The sequence below is a fragment of the Vombatus ursinus genome, unplaced genomic scaffold (genome assembly GCF_900497805.2).
Source record: "Vombatus ursinus unplaced genomic scaffold, bare-nosed wombat genome assembly UNPS02014811.1, whole genome shotgun sequence".
In the NCBI taxonomy this organism is placed as follows: Eukaryota; Metazoa; Chordata; class Mammalia; order Diprotodontia; family Vombatidae; genus Vombatus; species Vombatus ursinus.
The window spans coordinates 933,543-954,309 of NW_020954589.1; the positions used below are offsets into that span (position 1 = coordinate 933,543).

A 20,767-nucleotide genomic window follows, 5' to 3' on the forward strand; every position below is an offset into this window, starting at 1 on the left:
AATGAATACTTCTTGATCAATTGGTTGTGGACCTCTATGGACAAGGATGAAAGTGCTACAAACATGATTAGCTTCAAAACAAAGTATTGTTTCAAATGGGCCACAGAGCTTAAGATCTTCATAGGTGACATAGATGGAAGATATTACATTTTGTTGAACTAGCATCTACATAGAGATGCACTAATATGAAAAAATGAAAAGAAAATCAAATAGAGAAATTCATCACGCTTTCTGGGCCACAAAGATTACACAGTGTCAAAGCAATATGAAATCATACATCAGACTAAAAATGTATCAAACAATTATAATAACAAAACCTATGTGGAAGGAGATAAGAATTTTACATATATGCACTATCTATCACCTCAAATGTCATACCTACCTTCTTTAGTATCACCTACAAACCATCCTTAAAAGATTACCAACAATGAGATCCTGGAATACATCCAATTTCCCAGCAATGAAGGGATGTTTCTTTCAATACAACTTCATTGCACTACTAGACAATGCAAAGAATAAATGACAAGAGGATTGCAAACCTTCTACTCTTTAGGCAAAAGAATCTCTTAGATCTGACCCAGTCAAAATTCAGATATTAATTAAAAGTAAGTATCTATAAAAGAAAAGTTCCAGGGGCAGCAGTGGATAGAGTACTGGCCCTGAAGTCAGAAGGACCTGAGTTTGAATCCAGCCTCAGACCAAACACTTGACACTTACTAGTTGTGTGACCATGGGCAAGTCACTTGACCCCCAATTGCCAAAAGGAAAAAAAAAGCATCTATGACAAACTTTTGAGGATAAAAATAACTCCCTAAACACATTCTATGAACATGTTATACAAAGAAATGGAAGAGTGTGGAAACGTGCCAATGAAATAGTGGCATATTTGAATTGTGATAACTACACATGATTGATCCCAGGTATTGATTCCTTTTCTTGCTTTCTGTACACCTCTTCCTACTCTAGCTCCTCTGATCAGTTGATTTCCAGACAATCCCTCCAACTTCTCACAGGCTTTTAAATGTTTCTACCAGTTTTCTCAAGGTTCTTTCTCCTCAGGTCTTTCAGGCTCAATAGCTCTCTTGCTCTAGTGGTATTTCTGACTACTGGCTCAGTCAGGGTAGCAGTCCAGGCATATGCCAGGCACTGCCCACTGGCTTATCAAGATAACCTCAGAATTATTTGAAGACAATATTCTACCTCCCATCTTTGTGCCTTTGCTTTGCCCTTTCAGACTGCCTTATACTCTGTATATATCTTGTATATACCTACTTATTTACAAGTAATTCTCATTCACAATTTTACACAATCTTAATCAAAGACCTTTGAATTTGGAATTATGCAAATAAAGTGACTCAAAAGTTCATCACCTTAGATCCTTAAGAGAGAGGTTCCATTAATGGGCTTATACACCAAGGAGGCCATTGATAAGAAGAAAATCCCCACTAAAATATTTATTGCAACAATGCTTGTGATAGAAAAGAATTAGAAACAAAGTAGAAGCCCATCGATGGATTGGGGAATGGCTAAACAAACTATGGTACGTGAATGCAAAGGAATATTAATATGCTGTGAAGAATGATGAATATGATAAATACAGAGAGGAATGGAAAGATATAATATATAGCTTGAGATTTTCACAGGAGATAGAGTTGGAAGATTATATTACATTCTGTTGAACTAGTGAAAATACTACACAGAGATGCATTGATATGAAAAAGTAAAAAGAAAATCAAGTAGAGAAATTCACATTTTCTGTGCAACAAAGATTGTGTGGTGTCAAAGTAATATGAAACCTCACATCAGACTAAAAATTTATGAACTGATGATCAGACTAAAAAGGTATAAAGTGATAGAGTGAAGTAAACAGAGCCAAGAAAATAATGAACATGATGAGCACAACAATGTATATGGAAAGAAACACACACACAAATCAAAAGTGAACTTTGCAAATGTATCATGAACAAGCAAGGCTCAAAAAAAAAAGAGATAAGACACTCCCATTCCACCCCTTTGCAGAGGGAGAGGTCTACAAGAATTGCATATTGCACTTATTTTCAGGTTTTTTCAATATATTAATCAGTTATGTTGATTTCCCTCTTTTTTGTCTTTAAAAATATTATTTGTTCTCAGGGATTGCTTTCTTGTGGGGAAAGAAATGGAAGGGTACTAAGGAAACTATGATGATATAAAAAGCAAAAATCATCAATAAAAACTTATTTTGCAAAAAAAGTTACTTTTAAATGTGAAAATGTCTTTGAAAGTCATCTGAAGAAGTGAAATAATGACAGAGAGAAAGTTTGTTCCAATAGGCTGGTAAACTTGGTCATGCTTCCAGGAATCATCTATTAATTATCAAGCTAGTTGAGATGGGAGGGTTCTTCCAGAAATTGGAACATACATCTTTCCAGCACATTTCTGAGAAGGAACCACCTGGAGTGGAAGAAGGGGCCTCAGTTTCAGCTCTATCCTCAACCAAATTTCTTTCCTCTTTCTCCCTTCGACTAGTGTACAACTTTCCAGCTTTTAAATGAGCAGAGAATGTTGGACTTTCCATCTTCCCATCAACATCCTAAAAAGTCCTTGGATCAGCTGCTGACAGTGTCTGCACCATCTAGAACCAGGAACAGATGAGAATCAAGACCCTACAAGGAGTCCAGCAAAGGGACTACACCATTCCTAAGAGGAACTTCTTGAGCACTCCATGAATGGGGGAAAAGTAATTCTGGCAACCAAGACCTGTGTTCCCTCTTTACCACACTTTTTAAGTTTGAGACCACTTTCCCCTAGAATCTATATGCACTATATGTAACTGCTTCACAGGCTTTGTGGGAGAAATTTTGGACAAATTGTTCTTAATGTACCACCTTAGCAAATGCCCCTTTCTAAAAGCTACTTAAGGCTGGCTGACTAAACTGATCCTCAGCAACACTGGAAGGAAGAACGCCTGTAGAAAAAAGGGAGGACGGAGCCAAGACGGTGGAGGGAAAGCAGTGACTTGCTAGAGCTCTCCCCTAAACCCCTCCAAATACCTATAAAAAATGGCTCTAAACAAATTCTAAAGCAGCAGAACCCACAAAAAAACAGAGTAAAACAAATTTCCAGCCTAAGACAACCTGGATGGTTGATTGGAAAGGTATATTGCACCAGGCTGGGAGAGGAGCACAGTTCGGCGTGGGCATGCAGGCCACAGCAACCCTGGAGCAGGCCTCAGAGGACTGAATTGCGGGCAGCTGTGGCAGTTTCCAGACTTTTCAACCCACGAATGCCAAAGACAACTTAGAAGGTCAGTGGGAAAAGTCTGTGACTACGGTGAGAGAAGAAGCTAGGTCTCAGCCTCCCCAAGGGCAGTGGCTTTTTCCTGAGCTTCCAGCCCACAGACTGAGGGGGAATCAAGCGGCTGATCAGAGCAGAATTACAAGGATCTCTTTGCCAGGGCTGAGGCAGGAATCTCTTGCTTTGCCCATGCTTGGATCTGGGTCACAGTTCTGAGGGGCGGTATTGGGGCAAGGAGGACCGCTGATGAGGAGGACCGCTGGCGTGGTGGAGTGCTGGCCTGGTGGAGCTTGTGGTGGTGGTGGAGAGGAAACACCTCGCCCCTTATCATAGCACCTTGGAAGAACTGACACTTTTCAGGTCCCTAGAAGTATCTCTGAAAACAGCTGTACAAACCCCCAAAGCCTGGGACAGTACGTTCTCCACATTGGAAACAGACTCTTACCTTAACAAAGAGTTTAAAACTCAAGTAATTGGTTGGGATCATGAGCAAGCAGCGCAAAAAGAGTCAGACTATATTACCTTACTTTGGTGATAAAGAAGATCAAAACACACAACCAGAAGAAGACAATTAAGCCAAAGCTCCTACATCCAAAGCCTCCAAGAAAAATATGAATCGGTCCCAGGCCTTGGAAGAGCTCAAAAGGGATTTTGAGAAGCAAGTAAGAGAAGTAGAGGAAAAACTGAGAGTGATGCAAGAAAATCATGAAAAACAAGTCAACAGCTTGCTAAAGCAGACCCAAAAAATACTGAAGAATATAACACCTTAAAAAATAGCCTAACCCAAACAGCAAAAGAGGTCCAAAAAGCCACTGAGAAGGAGAATGCCCTAAAGAGCAAAATTGGACAAATGGAAAAGGAAGTCCAAAAGATTACTGAAGAAAATACTTCCTTAAAAATTAGAATAGAGCAATTGGAAGCTAGTGACTCTACAAGAAATCAAGACACTGTAAAACAAATCCAAAAGAATGAAAAATTAGAAAACAATGTGAAATATCTCATTGGAAAAACAACTGACCTTGAAAATAGATCCAGGAGAGAGAATTTAAAAATTATTGGACTATCTGAAAGCCATGATCAAAAAAAAAGCCTAGACATCATCTTTCAAGAAATGATCAAGGAAAACTGCCCTGATATTTTAGAACCAGAGGGCAAAATAGGAATTGAAAGAATAAACCAATCTCCTCCTGAAAGAGATCCCCAAAGGAAAACTCCTAGGAATATTGTAGCCAAATTCCAGAGTTCCCAGGTCAAGGAGAAAATATTGCAACCAGCCAGAAAGAAACAATTCAAGTACTGTGGAAACACAATCAGGATAACACAAGATTTAGCAGCTTCTATATTAAGGGACTGCAGGGCATGGAATATAATATTCCGGAAGGCAAAGGAGATAGGATTACAACCAAGAATCACCTACCCAGCAAAACTGAGTATTATTCTTCAGGGGAAAAAATGGTCATTCAGTGAAATAGAGGACTTTCAAGCATTCTTGATGAAAAGACCAGAGCTAAATAGAAAATTTGACTTTCCAATACAAGACTCTAGTGGAACAGGAAGAACGCTTGTACAGGCTTAAGCATACCCATTCCCTGTTCCATTCCTGGAATGCTTTCTTTCCTCACCTCTATCTCCTGGCTTCCCTGGATTCTTTCAAGATCAGATCAAACCCCACCTTCTTCAGGAGCTCTCTCCACACCTCAATCCCTCCATATAATTCTATTGCCTTCCCTCTGAGATTTCCTTCCATTTGCACCGTGTAGCTCTTGTATGTACAATTTTTGCATGTTGTCTCATCCATTCAAATGTGAGCTCCTTGAGGAAAAGAACAATTTTTTTTTGCATTTCTTTGTTATCTCCTGTACTTTGCACAGTGCCTGGCAAATAGCAGGCACTTAGAGGATCCTTGCTGACCGAAGGACAGAAGGAGAAAATTGTGTGTTTACTTTTACACAAAGTATCAGGAAAGGATGAACAGGCAGGAGTGTCCAGTATTTTATATGTCATGAGTCACTTTTACGTCACTGTGAGCAAGAAGTCTGAAGACCCAGAAACAATTGGATTTCAGATAAAGAAGTAGAGGATGGCTCACTAAAATTCCAGTGATGCTTCTTCCCTTCTTTCTCCAGCTACACTTAAGAGAGGCAGGAGAGAGCACAATGGATGTTAATATGGGTTAATACCCCAGGGGCTACACAGCTGCATGACATTTCCAACAAATTTCTAATTTTCAGAGAAATGTAATACTGCCCCAAATTTCCTTCCTTCATTGTAGAATTGGTCAGGGATAACAGGGTCTTGGTAGGGCAAAGTGTAATGGTAATAACCACAGAAGTTAGAGTTCTAGTGAAACAGGCCCCAAGTCATACAAGATCTCTTGGGGTGCTACAAAGAGTTCATTAGCTTTTACTCGGAAACACAAAAACTGAATTTAGACATTCAACAAAAGAATGGGTAACTTTCACTTTTGGTAACACATTTTAGTTAAAAGCAAAGTACAAAAAAACTAATATAGTAATGCAGCAATATAAAGTGTAATTACATCCCTAAGAATGCTGTTAGGATGATCCTTGGAATGTGAAAAGGTTTGTATGCTACCTTAAAAAAAGAGTATGTACTAAGTATATGATATAGTAAGGTGACTATTTTCTTCAGGGCCAAGATTAGTTATACTCTTATTACCTCATGAGACATACTTAGATTCAAATTGCATCCTCTTTATATAGCATGTGACATAGAGAATTGTTAAAAATAAAATTCTATTTTCAACTTAAATTGCTGAATACAGAATGGATTCATTATAAACATTATATGTATGTGTATGTATTACATACATATATAGGGGCTAATATTTATATAGAGCTTTAAGATATTCATAAAGAGTTTAGGCAAAGGTATGTATATATATATACATAAATATGTGTGTGTGTGTATACATATGTGTATATATATATATATATATATATATAGTTTGCAAAATATATGTGTTTGCAAATGTGTGCCCTTATAGATCTGTGTGTCTATAGAGAGAGGGGGAAAGAAGGAAGAAAAGAAGGAAGGAAAGAAGGAGGAAGAGAAGGAAGAGAAAAAGGGAAGAAGGGAGAGGGAACTTATACTCTCAATCAAGGGTGGAGAACCTGTGGCCTCGAGGCCATCCATGGCCTTCTAGGTCCTTGGGTGTGGCCTTTTGACTGAATCCAAGTTCTACACAACAAATCCTTTTATTGAGGGGATTTGTTCTGTGAAGTTTGGATTCAGTCAAAAAGCCACACCCAAGAACCTAGAGGGCCACATGTGGCTTCAAGGCCATAGGTTCCCCACCCGACTCTAGATGTTTCATCATCTAGCATTTCTTAGCTCATGTCATTTGCCTGGGGGTGGGAGGTCATGGTGGCAGCAAAAGTATTAGATATAACTCCAGTAGACTTAAGTCCAAAATAATACCAGACCACTACAAGAAACACATTGGCTCGCTCTTGGCCACATAAAAAATGGAAATGTTTAAATATTCACTAGTTGAAGGGATAACATTGTTTTTAGCTTTTGTTAACAAAATTTAACTAAAAATTACAGTACAGTATACCTATAGGTAGAAGGGTGGTGTGACTCCCTTTTACTCACCCTTAGAGGTGTCACTACTCCTCAGCTCCTTCCATTGGGCACAAATTTCTTTCCAGTGAAATCTCTTGGCTCTACTCATTTGGTTTGGTTTGGCTGTCCTTTTAGTCTCTTTGCTAATATTTTATATAAAATGTTTGCATCAATATTCATTAGAGTAGTTGGTCTACAGTTTTATTTCTCTGTTTTCACTTTCCCTGGTTTAGATATAAAGACCAAATTTGTGTCATAGAAGGAACTTGGTAGGATGCCTTTACTTATTTTTGAAAACAGTTTATATAGGATTTAAATTATTTATTCTTTAAATGTTTGGTAGACCTTTTAGTGTCTTTCTACAATCTAAATATGTTGTTCATGTCTAAAACAGGGAGAGACAAAGCAGAGAAAGAAAACTATAGACCAATATCTCTAGTGGAACATTAATTCCAAAACAAACAAAATGTTAGCAAGTAGACTAAAATAATACATTAGAAAGATTATACACTATATATTATATTATTATGCTATATACTATACATTACACATTACACTATACACTATGCATTACAATGAAGTTGGGTTCATACCACAAGGAAGATTATAATATATCATATTAATAATCTAAATAATTGAAAACCTTATGATTATATGAATAAATGATAAAAATGCTTTCAACAAAATTCAACATTAATTTCTATTAGAAACTCTAGAAATCATAAGAATAAAAGGACATTTCCTTAATATAGTCAAGAGTAATTATGAAAATTCCAAGGTCAAACATTATATGAAAGAGAAAAGTTAGAGGATTTACCAATAAGATCTGATATAAAGCCAGGATACCTCTTATTACCACTATTATTTAACATAGTGCTATAGCTATTAACTAGAGCAATAAGACAAGAAAAAGAAATTGAAGAAATAAATATAGAAAAAAATTACCATTTTTTTTTGCAGATGATATAATGGTATACTTAGAGAAACCTAGAGAATCATTAAACATTATTTGAAATAATAACCTCAGCAAAGCTGCAGGATACAAGATAAATCCACACAAATATTCAACACTCCTAAATAGAATCAACAAAATCCAGTAAAAAGAGCCAGAAAGAGAAATTCCATTAAAAATAACTACTGAAGATATAAACTACTTGGGAGGGTGTCTTCCAAAATTCACCCAGGGACTATATAAAATTGACTACAAAACACTCTTTGAAGAAATAAAGACAAATCCTAAATAATTGGAGGCACATTAATTGTTGATAGGTAGATTAAGCCAGTATTTAAAAAAATATGACAATACTGCCTACATTAATTTACTTGTTGAGTGTTATACCATTCAAATTCCCAAAAGAATATTTTATAGAGCTAGAAAAAAAAAAGTGAAATTCATACGGAGGTGCAAAAGGTCAAGAATCTCAAGTGTAATAATGAAAAACAAATGAGAAAGGAAGTCTATCAGTACCAGATCTCAAATTTTACTACAAAGCAGTAATCATTAAAACAATTTGGTACTGGTTAAAAAAAAAAAAGAGGTCGATCACTGGAACAGATTAGGTACACAATGTACAGAAGCAAACAAATAGAGTAGTAGGAAGATGTTTGATAAATTCAAAGTTCCTAGTGATTGGAGGAAGGACTATTTGATGAAAACTAATGGAAAAATTGGATTGCTGTCTGGCATAACTTAGATTTAGCCCAACATCAAATACCAAGATAAGCTTTAAGTAAATATGTGACCTAAATATTAAAAATTATATCATAAGCAAATTACAGGAGCAAGGAAGAATTATCTTTCTGATCTATGAATACAGGAAGAGCTCTTAACTAAACAAGTAACAGGATCATACAAAATAAAATGGACAATTTTGATTTCATAAAATTTAAAAGTTTTGCACAAATAAAATCAATGTAAAGATTAGAAGGGAAATAGGGAAATGAAAAAAAACAATATTTCAACAAGTTTTTCTGATAAAGAACTCATATCCAAGATATATAAGAAGCTATTAATGAGGATGATGATGGTAATAACGACAATAATAATAGCCAGTATTTAGAAAGTGCTTATGACATGTTAGTTATTATGTTAAGAGCTTTACAAATATTATCTTGTTTGATCCTCACCACAACCATGGGAGGCAGGTACTACTATCATCCCTATTTTAGAGATAAGTAAACTGAGGCAAACAGAGGTTAGGTGACTTGTCCAAGGTCACAAAGCTAGTAAGAGTCTAAGTCTGAATTTGGACTCAGGTTGTACTGATTTCAGGTTCAATAGTCCATCTTCTGTGCCACCTGATTCAAATCTCTAAGACTAAGAGTTATCCCAAATAGGGAAATAGATATCCATATCAAAGGATATGGACAGGAAGTTTGCAAATGAATCAATCCAAGCTATCAACAATCATATAAAAGAATGTTCTAAATCACTAATAATTAGAGAAATGCAAATTAAAGCAACTTTGATGTTCCACATCATACCCATCAGACTGGCAATGAGTTTCTCTAATAAAGATCTCATATCCAAGATACATAAGAAACTAATAAAAATGACAACAATGACAATGGCAAGGACATCAACAATAATAGCAGCTAGCATTTATATAGCACCTAAAGGATAACAAAAAAGAAAAATTATATATGTTGGATGGGCTATGGGAAAAAAGGTCATGTTAGTACACTATTGGTGAAGCTATGAACTGGTCTAGCCATGGAAAGCAATTTGTAACTATGCCCAGAAAGTTATCAAACCAAGAATAAGATAAACTCAATCCAAAATGGAACTCAATATCTTTCCCCTAAACCCTACCCCATTCCCTCCTATGGGAGGGAATTTACCATAAATCCATCCAGAATGTATCTAACAAACTCCCTCATCTTTATATACGTTCTTGAAGTAGAAGATAGGCAAGGCCCAAAGTAACATCTGATCTCTTCGAAATCATTAATCACAGAACCACCAACTTGAGATCTTGAAGGTGCCTAAGGAATCACCTGATCCAAAAGAGATCAGGTCCAAGAGAAGTGAAGAGACCCACTCAAGGCCATATAGCCAATGAATGGCACAACCAGAAGTAGAACCCAGGACTCCTCATTCTCTATCCCGTGATCTCTCCACACAAAATTCCCTCTTTTGCATACAAAGAAGCCTTTTCACATATTATCCTCCATGGCTAGAATAGTCTCCTTTCCCCTCCACTCCTTCCCCTTGCCCTGTTCCTGACCCACACTTTGTAAAATCCCTAACTTCTCTCAAGGCCTGTCCCATCCTCCCAGCTATTAGTGCCCACTCTTCTAAAAAAAAAATTACTTTGCATATACTTCCTACTCATTTATCTATGTTAATACTATATCCTCCTCCTCTCAATTCCCCCAAAGAATGCAAATTCCTTGAAAGAAGGAACTAATTAGTTTTTGGCTTCATATATGTAGCGCAGTACTTGGCTTTTATTTTTCCCTTGGACTGGGCATGTGATTTCATTAGTATAGTGAATTCCAGCTGAGGAAATTCTCTTCACCAATGCAAATTGACACCATTTCTGCAATTTAGAATCTTAGAAAATTACCTAGGGGCACTGAGAGGTTATATGACAGAGAACGGACTTGAACCCAGGTTTTCCTGATGATGAGAGCAGTTGTCATTCCACTATTTCACACTACCTGCCTAGAATACAGCAGGTGCCTAATAAATGACTGCTGAATAAATGAATATACTCCATAGTCCTTCTTTGTAGCAAAAGACAGTGATTGTTTCTCATCCTTATTCAATAAATAGTATTTGATACAGCTATATTTGATAAAAATTAATTAGGCAGAATCACAGAATTATAGAATCTGAGTTGAAAGGGACTTTGGTTTAAATTTCCTCTACAGTAGGGGTTATTAATTTTTGTGTGTATGTCATGGGATGCTCTAGCAGTCTGATGAAGCCTATGAACCCCTTCTCAGAATTATGTTTTTAAATAATCAAAGTAAAATGTTCAATTTCATTTAGAGGTTAATGAAAATAAAGATGTATTTTTTCCCCTTTTAAATTATAGACCATCTCAGCGGCAGCTATGTGGCACAGTGGATAGAGCACTGGCCCTGGATTCAGGAGGACCTGAGTTCAAATCCAGCCTCAGACACATAACACTTACTAGCTGTGGGACCCTGGGCAAGTCATTTAACCCCATTGCCTAGCCCCCCAAAGAAAAGAAAAAAAATAAATTATAGACCATATGAATCTGGACCCAAGATGAAGAATCACAGTTCTAAAAGCATGCCTAACATTTTCTTTCTTGAAATCCTTGACTCCTTTGATTTCTATGGCAAAAGATTCCCCTAGTTTTTCTTCTACTTTTCCATCTTTGTCTCTGTTATTGATTTCTCTCATTTATCTCACTCTTTAACTATGGACAACTACAAAACAGTTCTTAAAAATATTGTCCTCTTCTTCTACCCTCAAAAAATTTAGCCACTCTCATGGTTTCCTCATCCCTTTACTAATGACACTCAAATGTATATCTAATAAATGTTTGTTAACTGATTCCACTCTAGATCCAAACTTCAGTCCCACATTTTCAGGTGTTTATGGGTCACCACCACTTTGAAGGTAACATATCTAAAATCAAATAACTCACCCTCAATGAATTTGCAAATATCTTCTTTTCTAACAATTGTGCAATGATTCTCTCTGTTCCCCAAGGCCAAAACCAAAAAGTTTTTTTTTTTACTCTTTGGCTCATTTTTGCCTCTTCCCTCTTTTATTAGCCAAACAGCCAGCAAGTCATATTAATTTTTCCACTGTAGCATCTATTAGATGAATCCGCCCCACTTTTTTTTCCATTAGGACAACCTGATAGTACCAATCAACCTGTATTTGGATTCTTGAAATAGCTGCCTACCTAGTCATCCTACCTTCAGTTCCTCTTTGCTACAGTCTATCTTAAACAAAGATTAAATTTCTTTCAATATTGCTGCAGAATGTCACTCTTTTGTTTAAAAGCCTTACAATGACTTCCTATTTCATATTGGATCAAGTCCAAATATCACAGCCTGACATTCACTACTTTCCATCAAATGGGATGACTTTGCCAAAACTGTTTCCCATTACTCCTAAAAACACCCCTCTCCCTTTTAAGATCATTATGATAGATTCTATTATGCACACACACATACATGCATATAAATGTATGTGTGTATATACACACACATACACACAAAACACTTTACAGCCACAAAAAAAGTGATGTGTGGCAATGTGATCCTCACAATCACCCTGGGAGACAGGTAGTGCAAATATTACTACACCAATTTTTTATAGATGAATATATTGAGGTTCAAAGAAGTAAGCAACTGTATCAGGGTCACATGGTATATGTAGAGACAAGAATAAAATAGAATATTCTGTCTCCAAATACAGTCCTTTTTTCACCTATATCATATTATTTTTCTTATTTAAAGCATATTTATGAAGATGGTGTGAATAATATAGTTTTCTTTCTGATTCCTCCTCACTGAATGAGAAAATGAAAGTGGTAACTGACAGAGTATTGCTATATATAACATATATACACATGTACTATATGTTTGTATATATATATACATACATGTATATATTTTTAGATTGTTTTGGAATACTCAGTAAGGAAGGCTACTACAATAGATCAGATTCTTTTGATAAATTAAAATAGTACATTAAAATAATTTGACAATGTTAACAGTGAACATATAACTGGTTTGTGCACAAACTAAAATAAGTGGTATGTGTATGCTACATTAGGTTACTGAAGAGTCTATGTCTATATGTATATGTGTATGTGTAAACTTATTCCAAAACTGAGATTCTTCAAGCAGATCTGATGCATTTATTTACTCTTTCAGTGTATAAGACTTGTACAATAATTAGTAAAAATTCCACCATCTGATTTTCAATTCTAGAAAAGACTTGGCAAAGGCTCTTTTCTTTCATATTTTTTATAGCTTCCTAATCAGGATACTTTGTTGAGAAAAAAGGTCAAAATTAGAAAAGAAGCTTCTTGCAGAAACATCTTTAAAAAAACACTGTCATGTCAGCATTCAACAGAAAATATATCTTGCTCTTCTCTCTTGAATGGAATCCAGAAGAGCTTTTCCCAAGAAATCAGTTTTGAGTATTTCAGCCTCTCACAACTACTGTCCATTTACCATTACTGAAAACCCCCTGCTAACTAGTATTAGTTAATTAAGTTTGGAACTAGAAACTTATAAAGTTTCAAAGAAAATCATACAACTGAACATCTGAAAGTAATTTTTTTTTTCTGATTCTTTGTTGTTTGGCTACTCACGGCAAATCTTCCAAACTGGAGGCTTCATGTCTTGGATCCAACAGATCATAACCACATTCATTGTAGATTTCCAAATAGGAAATATGGGTTGTATACATTTTTCTGCTGTCCTTATTGAAAAAGGAAAAAAATGTAAAGGACTATAAATAGCAATTCAACTTTCAGGAAGATTGACAAATTTATCAGTGTAGCTTCCTCACTACCTTGCATTCTCTCTCTCTCTCTCTCTTTCTCTCACTCTCACTCAGCATGGTTTACATTTTAAATTCGTGACACTTTCAAGTTGCCAGTTACCATATGTATAAAGATTTTTTTAATGGCCAACACCCATGATTACAAGCAACTTTAGTCTATTCTTTATTGGTTCCATACATACATAAAAAGTCAATATACACTTAGGAAGAGCCAACTTAGTTGAACTGCAGAACTGTATAATATACTATTTTTTCACTTTCCAGACTAAAAAGTTACTATAAAGAAATAAACTTACACATTGTGAAAGATTAAAAAAAACACAGATCATTACTCTTATTCAAAAATTCTAGTAGCAGAATAGCTTCCATCTTTTCTAAAATGCATGCTTTACTTACAGATATCTAGGATTCTCTGATGCCCTACAATGGCTTATTACAGAAGCATGCTTCAGGGCATGGGATTTAGTACTTAACTAAATTTAGTACTTAACTGAATGATCAAACATAATATGGCCTACTGAGTTCATCAGAACTACTTGACTATTTTGCTTGGCAAATCAAGGACCTCTAGTTACTGATAACAGAGAGGCAAAGTACCTTTGGTTAATGTTGATGCCAAAATACTGGCATTAGCTCTTTTTTGTGGTGGCAAAGAATTGGAAATTGAGGGGATGTCCATCAATTGGTGAATGGCTGAACAAGATGCAGTATATAATTGTGATGGAATACTATGGTGCTATAAGAAAGCTTACGGGGATGGTGTCAGAAAAAAAAAACTGGGAAGACTTATATAAACTGATGCAAAGTGAGCAGAACCAGAAGAACACTGTATATAGTAACAACACTGTAATGATGATCAGCTGTGAAGGACTTAACTACTTTGATCATTCAATGATCCACGACAGTTCCAAAAGACTCACGCTGAAACTTGCTATCTATTTCCAGCTAGAGAACTGATGAACTAAATACAGACTGAAGCATATTTCTTTTTCACTTTATTTTCCTTGCTTTTTCTTTCGTAACATGGTTAATATAGAAGTATGTTTTGCATGACTTCATATGTGTAATGGATATTATATTGTTTGCCTTTTCAATGGGTGTGGGAGGGATTGAAAGGAGGGAGAGAATTTGGAACTCAAAAAAATTTTTTTTTTAAAATGGATATTAAAAAAATAAAAACTAAGAGGCAGAAGTGGTCAAAAGTAAGTTACTAGTTTAGGATCCTGCAGTGGTAGATGTAAATAAAGTTTTTTATGCCTCTGTCACAAAAATAAATGGTTATTTTTATTTTCTGTAAGACATGGCCAATAGGATAATGTAAGAAACAAACAAACAAACAAACAAATTACAGGATGAATAAATAAATAAATACTTATAACAAGTAATACATAAACTATTTATATGATAAAATATTATAAATAAAATATAAGTAAATGATAAATGAAAATTAAAAACACTGGTATTAATGCAACAACAACCTCAATGTGATTTGTCCTATTGCCAGGTCTTACAGAAAATAGAAATAACCATTTATTTTTGTGACAGAGACATGAAAAACTTTATTTACTTCCACCACTGCAGGATCCTCAACTAGTAACTTACTTTTACTTCAGTTATTGAACATGTCTACTCCCCTTCTCCTTGCCATTTTCTTGTTCTTCATAAAAACAGAATATTTCTGTGTCAAGTGGCCATGTATGGAAGATATCTAGTAACTTGGTAAATTTGCTTAAGATGAATTTCTTGGACTAAGTTGAACTACGCTCAAAGGGCTATAAAACTGTGCATACTCTTTGACCCAGCAATACCTCTTCTAGATATATACCCCAAAGAGATCATAAAAATGGGAAAAGGAAGGACCCATATGTACAAAAATATTTATATCAGCTCTTTTAGTGGTGGCCAAGAACTGGAAACCGAGGGGATGTCCATCAATTGTGGAATGGCTAAACAAGCTGTGGTATATGAATATAATGGAATACTATGGTGCTATAAGAAATGATGAGCAAGTGGACTTCAGAAAAACCCAGAAAAACTTATACGAACTGATGCTGAGTGAAGTGAGCAGAATCAGGAGAACATTGTACATAGTAAAAATCACATGGTGTGATGACTAACTTTGATAGACTTAGCTCTTCTCAGAAATGCAAGGATCTGTGACAATTCCAAAAGACTCATGATGGAAAATGCTATCCAGAGAAAGAATTTTGGAGCCTGAATGCAGATGGAAGGATGCTATTTGCTCTCCTTTTCCTTTGTTGTTTTGTTTTATTGCTTCATTTTCGTGGTTCCTCCCATTAGTTCTAATTGTTCTTTGCATCATGACTAACGGGAAAATATGCTTAATATGAATGTATAAGTAGAGCCTATATCAGATTGTATGACATCTTGGGGAGGGGGGAGAAGAGGGAGGGAGAGAAAATTTAAAACTCAAAATCTTACGGAAGTGAATGCTGAAAACTAAAAATAAATAAGTTAATTTTTTTAAAAAGATGAACTTCTTGAAATATATTATGACTAGTTCCCCCCTAATATTAACAGATTAAACTTTGTGGCCCATGGCCTTAGATAGGCTATTCACAAGACTTGAAGAGAGAAGACTTAGAGAGGGTATAGGGTACAGAGTGTACAGAATGCAGAGAATAATGGCCTGGGAATTAGGAGACCTTGAGTTTTATTTTCATTAACAGAATAACTTTAGTTAAAACTCTTCACCTATTTGAATCTTAGTTTTCTCAACTGTTGAATAAAGGAAGTAAGGGAGGGAAAATTTAATTTAACTGAACAAACATTTATTGAGTGATAGATACATGGAAAGGACTGTGTTAGGTCCTAGGGACATGAAGAAAAAAGAGAAAAGAGATCCTGCCTTCAATGAACTTGCATCTTATCAGATTAGAACACATCTGCAGTTAAGTAAATACACAACAATTTGATGAGGAAAAGAGAACAACTTGGTCCCTTCCACATTTAAAATTCTATGATTTTAAATACTACCTTCCACATTTAAAATTCTATGATTTTAAATACTACCTAATATCAAGACTAAGTAGATAATCTATCACTCATCAAACCAAAATGATCAGTGACCAACTGGGGCAACTTTCATGAGGAACACAAGAATGCAACAAAGCTGAGGTTGATGGTTAAGTCTCTATTTTGCAGACCTGGGCTGAATCTAGTAAGGTCAAACTTAATGAGGATAAATTTAAAGTCTTACACTGGGTTAAAAAAATGATTTCACAAGTACAAGATGGGAATGTTTAGAAAGAAGTGTGTCCAAAAAAGAACTGGGGGATTTAGGGGACTGAATGATCAATAGAAATCAATAGTATGATTGAGAAGTCAAAACATCACACTGATGTTGAGTTGCATTAAAACAGTTAAAGCCACCAGGAACAAGAAGATACAACCACTCTATGATGCCTTGGTTAATCAAAAACCAATAAGTACTTATTAAATACCTACTCTGTGCACACTATTAGGCATTGAGACTTAAAGATTAACCTGAATATGCCCCTGCTCTCAAGGAGCTTATATTCTATTACTAAAGACATATATCTAAACTAATGTATATAAAATAAATAAAATAAGATGGAATGGTGGGAGGCACTTGCAGTTAGGAGTAATGAAAAAACGGTCTTCATGCTTAGACTACAGCTGGATTACGGTATTCAGTTCTGGGTGCTGCAGTTTAGGAAGGACATTCATAATTTGGAAAATGTCTTCAAGAGGACAGCCAAGGTGGTAAAAAGCTTTAAGTCTATGCCAAAAGAAGAAAAATTCAAAGAACTGGGCATTATTAGCCTGGAAAAGAGAAAACACAAGGGAAATATGATAGTTGTCTTCAAGTATGTGAAGGGCTGTTGAAGAAGTGTTTGACTTGTTCTTACTCATTCTTTTTGGTCTTAGAGGGCAGAATAAGGATTAATGGATGGAAATCACAAGAAGGCGAATTTAAGCTTGTTATCATGAAAAACTTGATAACCAACAAAGCTCTTCCAAAGCCGAATGGTCTGCCTTTGGATGTAGCAGGTTCCCTTTCATTTAAGATCTTCAGGTAGAGGCTAGGTACCCAATTCTCAGATATATTGGAGAGGAGGTTCTTTTGGGGGTATGAGTTGAACTTAGTGGCTGCTGAGCTCCTTTGCAAGGCTGAAATTATAGTTTTTTGTGATTCTATTATACAATAAGGAGGCTCCAGTGGTAACTTTTGTTTAAGGAAGTGTTCGTGTAGTGGTACTTAATGTAAGCCAGAAATGAGTGACTACAACTCCACCAAGAAAATTTTCTCAAAAAAGAGACTCCTATCCTTGGTGAATGTGTCTGCTCAACCCTACCAGATAGGACCTTAAGATCTTCTAACTTGATGAAAATAAGAGTTTCAGCTTGACCCATTTCAACACTTAATTTAGTAGTAAAAATAATGTGACAATGATAATCATAATAATCCAAATTTATATTTTCCTTTAAGGTTTACAAAGCATTTTCCTCTGAACAACCCCAAGGTAAATAGTACAAATGTTGTTGTCTTCATTTTACAATTAAAGAAAATGAAAATCAGAGAAGTCAAATGGCTTTCTTTGGGTCACATAAGTTGTAAAACTCAGTACCAGGTACAACTTTATCTAGGAAAAAGTCCACAGCTTGACTGAACAATAGATAGTGAGAGACTATAAAAGTTGAGAAAACTCTTTAGGTTTTGGTCTTATCTAAAGTAGGGAAAAGAGAAGAAGATATAATATCTGTATGTGCATCTATATATTGATCTATATCTATATCTTCCTCTCTCTTACAATTAAAATTCTTAAAATTCTCCTCCTAACCATATATTACCCTGAAGGGTTCAAAGGATAGAACCCAAGGATGAGACCTCTTCCTATACCTCATGATGAGGAATTTAATAGGGCAATGCTAAAAGAGGAAAAGGGAAGAAGAGGAAAGAAAGGTAAAAAAAGAATAGTCTAGTATTATTTTAGTCTCAGGTAAACAAATAAAGCTCTTCTCTTTTTTTTTTCTAAAAATCTTTAAAAAGAACAACTGTAAAGTCTCAGGAAAATGATGGCTTCACCAGCTTTTTTCATTTTCTGGATTTTTGCTGGAATGCACACTGAAGAAACATTAGTATTTCCTATGTGGTGAGCTACCTTTTCTTATTACTTTTCTCTCAATATTCCGAATTGCCAGACTGTAATATAACCCACATGTTATTTCCTGTAGACTGAATTTTCTCTTTCTTCCAAATAAGACTGAACTTCAGAATACTCAAAATAATGAGCAATAATTTCCAAAACAAATTAAATCAATTTTTTTTCTTTCATAGTCATTGAAAATATGTTCACCACTCGCATTTATAGGGATGGATTTCAGGTTGGATGTGTGCTCTTTAAGTTATTTTCCCAACTTGAATAATAACTTTGATGATGATGACAAAGCACTTTAAAGTTTGCAAAGTCCTTTTCTCACAACATTGTGGCAGTACAATTTTTTTTTTGGTCCAGACCTGTGATTTCACTGGTATAGTTAACTCTCCTTGAGAAAATTCCAACTACAAATAGAGACTAAAAACTTTCCTACAATTTATAGTCTTAAGTCCTATCTGTGGCACTGAGATGTTAAGTGACTTCCCCAGGATCACACAGCCAGTGTGTGATTGGAAATTGAACCCTAAATACTACACCAGGTTGCCTCTACTACTGCAAGTATTATCTCTGTTTTACAGATGAACAAACATGCTCTGAGAGGTTCAGTAATTTGATTATAATCATGCAGCTAGTAGGTATTTGAGCAGAGATATGAAGGGAGGTCAGCTGACTCTAAATCTATGAAAGATTCAAAAAAATTTAATAAGCCAAAATGAAAGGATGAATCTAATAAAATGAAAATTAAGATGGGTTAATGTAAAGTTCTATGCTTACATCTAAACATCAATTTCCTAAGTACAGAATTGGGAGGCGTGTCTGGTTAGCAATTTGTGAAGAAAAAAAAAGACCTAGGGTATTTTAGTGGACTTCTACATCAATATAATTCAACACTATCATATGACAGTCCCCCCCCTCCCCTCCACCCAACCCCTCAAAAGTGAATACTATTTTAGGTTTTACTAAGAATATCAGAATAGCTAAGATACAGGACTACTTTAAACAAAAGGGAGAGAATGGTGTTACCAGAGTTCTTCTCAATTTTGGGGTTCTATGATATTTTAATTATGTGAATCAAGGCTAATGGCTGTAATGATTTTGAAGGGTCCTAAATGTTTCTCAGACCTTGGGTAGGGTTTATCAGACTATTCATGGATGGGCAAGCATACTGGTCAAAGGTCAAGCTTCTGCATATAAGCCACAACAAATACATTTTTAGAAATTACATTTCCATTGTACAGGACCTGGAAATAAAACAGAACTGATGACTAGAAGCTCTAAAGTGAATTTGGGAATGAGAAAAAAGTATTTGGAATATAATATAGTAAAAGGAAAAAATATGATACATGAGATATTTCCATTTCCCCCTCCAAATTCATAAATCTTTTTATATTATTGTTCTGGAAAGTGTTTTTTTTTAGTTAAAGTGAATTTTTCCAGAAAGGGTGGTTGGTTGGGATAGTTGAGGTAGGAAGGGATGAGATGATATGAAATGTCATTTCATCTGAAATGAAATTATGTCAGGAAAATGGAGTTGTGAAAATCTTAAATATAATATACTAGTATAACTTTTCCCTCCCCTTCTCCAGATTACAATGCACACATTTTAGAGTAACCATTATATGAGCTGGGATCAACAAAAGCATTTTTACTGGAATATTCATTTTAGAGAAATTTTTGTAAACAAATCAACAGAACAATGTTCTATTTTTTCATCTAAAAAAGCATGAATAAATGCCTCTTAAAAGTAATGTTTTTAAAGCATTTAAAATGCCTACTATGTGATAATCCCTAAGCTAAGCACTGGGAATACAAAGAAAATAAATCTCTTTAAAGAGGTTATAGTATATTGAAGGAATGACAAATACACAGAAAAGTAAACACAAAAAAATGCAAAATAAATTCAAAGAATTTTTCTTGGAAGGGAAAGGCTTTGGCATCTGGTAGGATCAGGATGGACCTCCTCTAGGAGGTGGTAGTTGAATTGGGCTTTGTAAGACAGGGATTCTAAGAGATAAAAACAAAAAGGAATGAGTCATTCCAAGTAGGAGGGCTAAGCTGGGCAAAGGCTCAAAGACAAAAAATGGAATGCCATGTATTGGGAATGGTGAGTAAGGTGGATGGAATCATAGAATGTTAGGACCAATGTTGAATAAGCCCAGAAAGGTAGCAGAGAGACAGATTTTGAAGTGCCCTAGATGCCAAATGGAGGAATCAGTATTTATTAATGTTAGTTAAGAAGAAACCACAAATGTCT

General features: G+C 35.3%; 1 protein-coding gene across 2 annotated transcripts in view; it reads right to left on the minus strand.

Annotated features, from left to right (window-relative positions):
* LOC114053478 (kinesin-like protein KIF6) overlaps positions 1 to 20,767 on the minus strand; it is a 451,087-nt gene that overhangs the window by 337,550 nt on the left and 92,770 nt on the right. For both annotated transcript variants that reach the window (XM_027876578.1, XM_027876577.1), the window contains exon 5: positions 13,176 to 13,285. In XM_027876578.1, the coding sequence (XP_027732379.1) occupies positions 13,176 to 13,285 (110 nt within the window). The remainder of the gene's footprint in view (positions 1 to 13,175; positions 13,286 to 20,767) is intronic.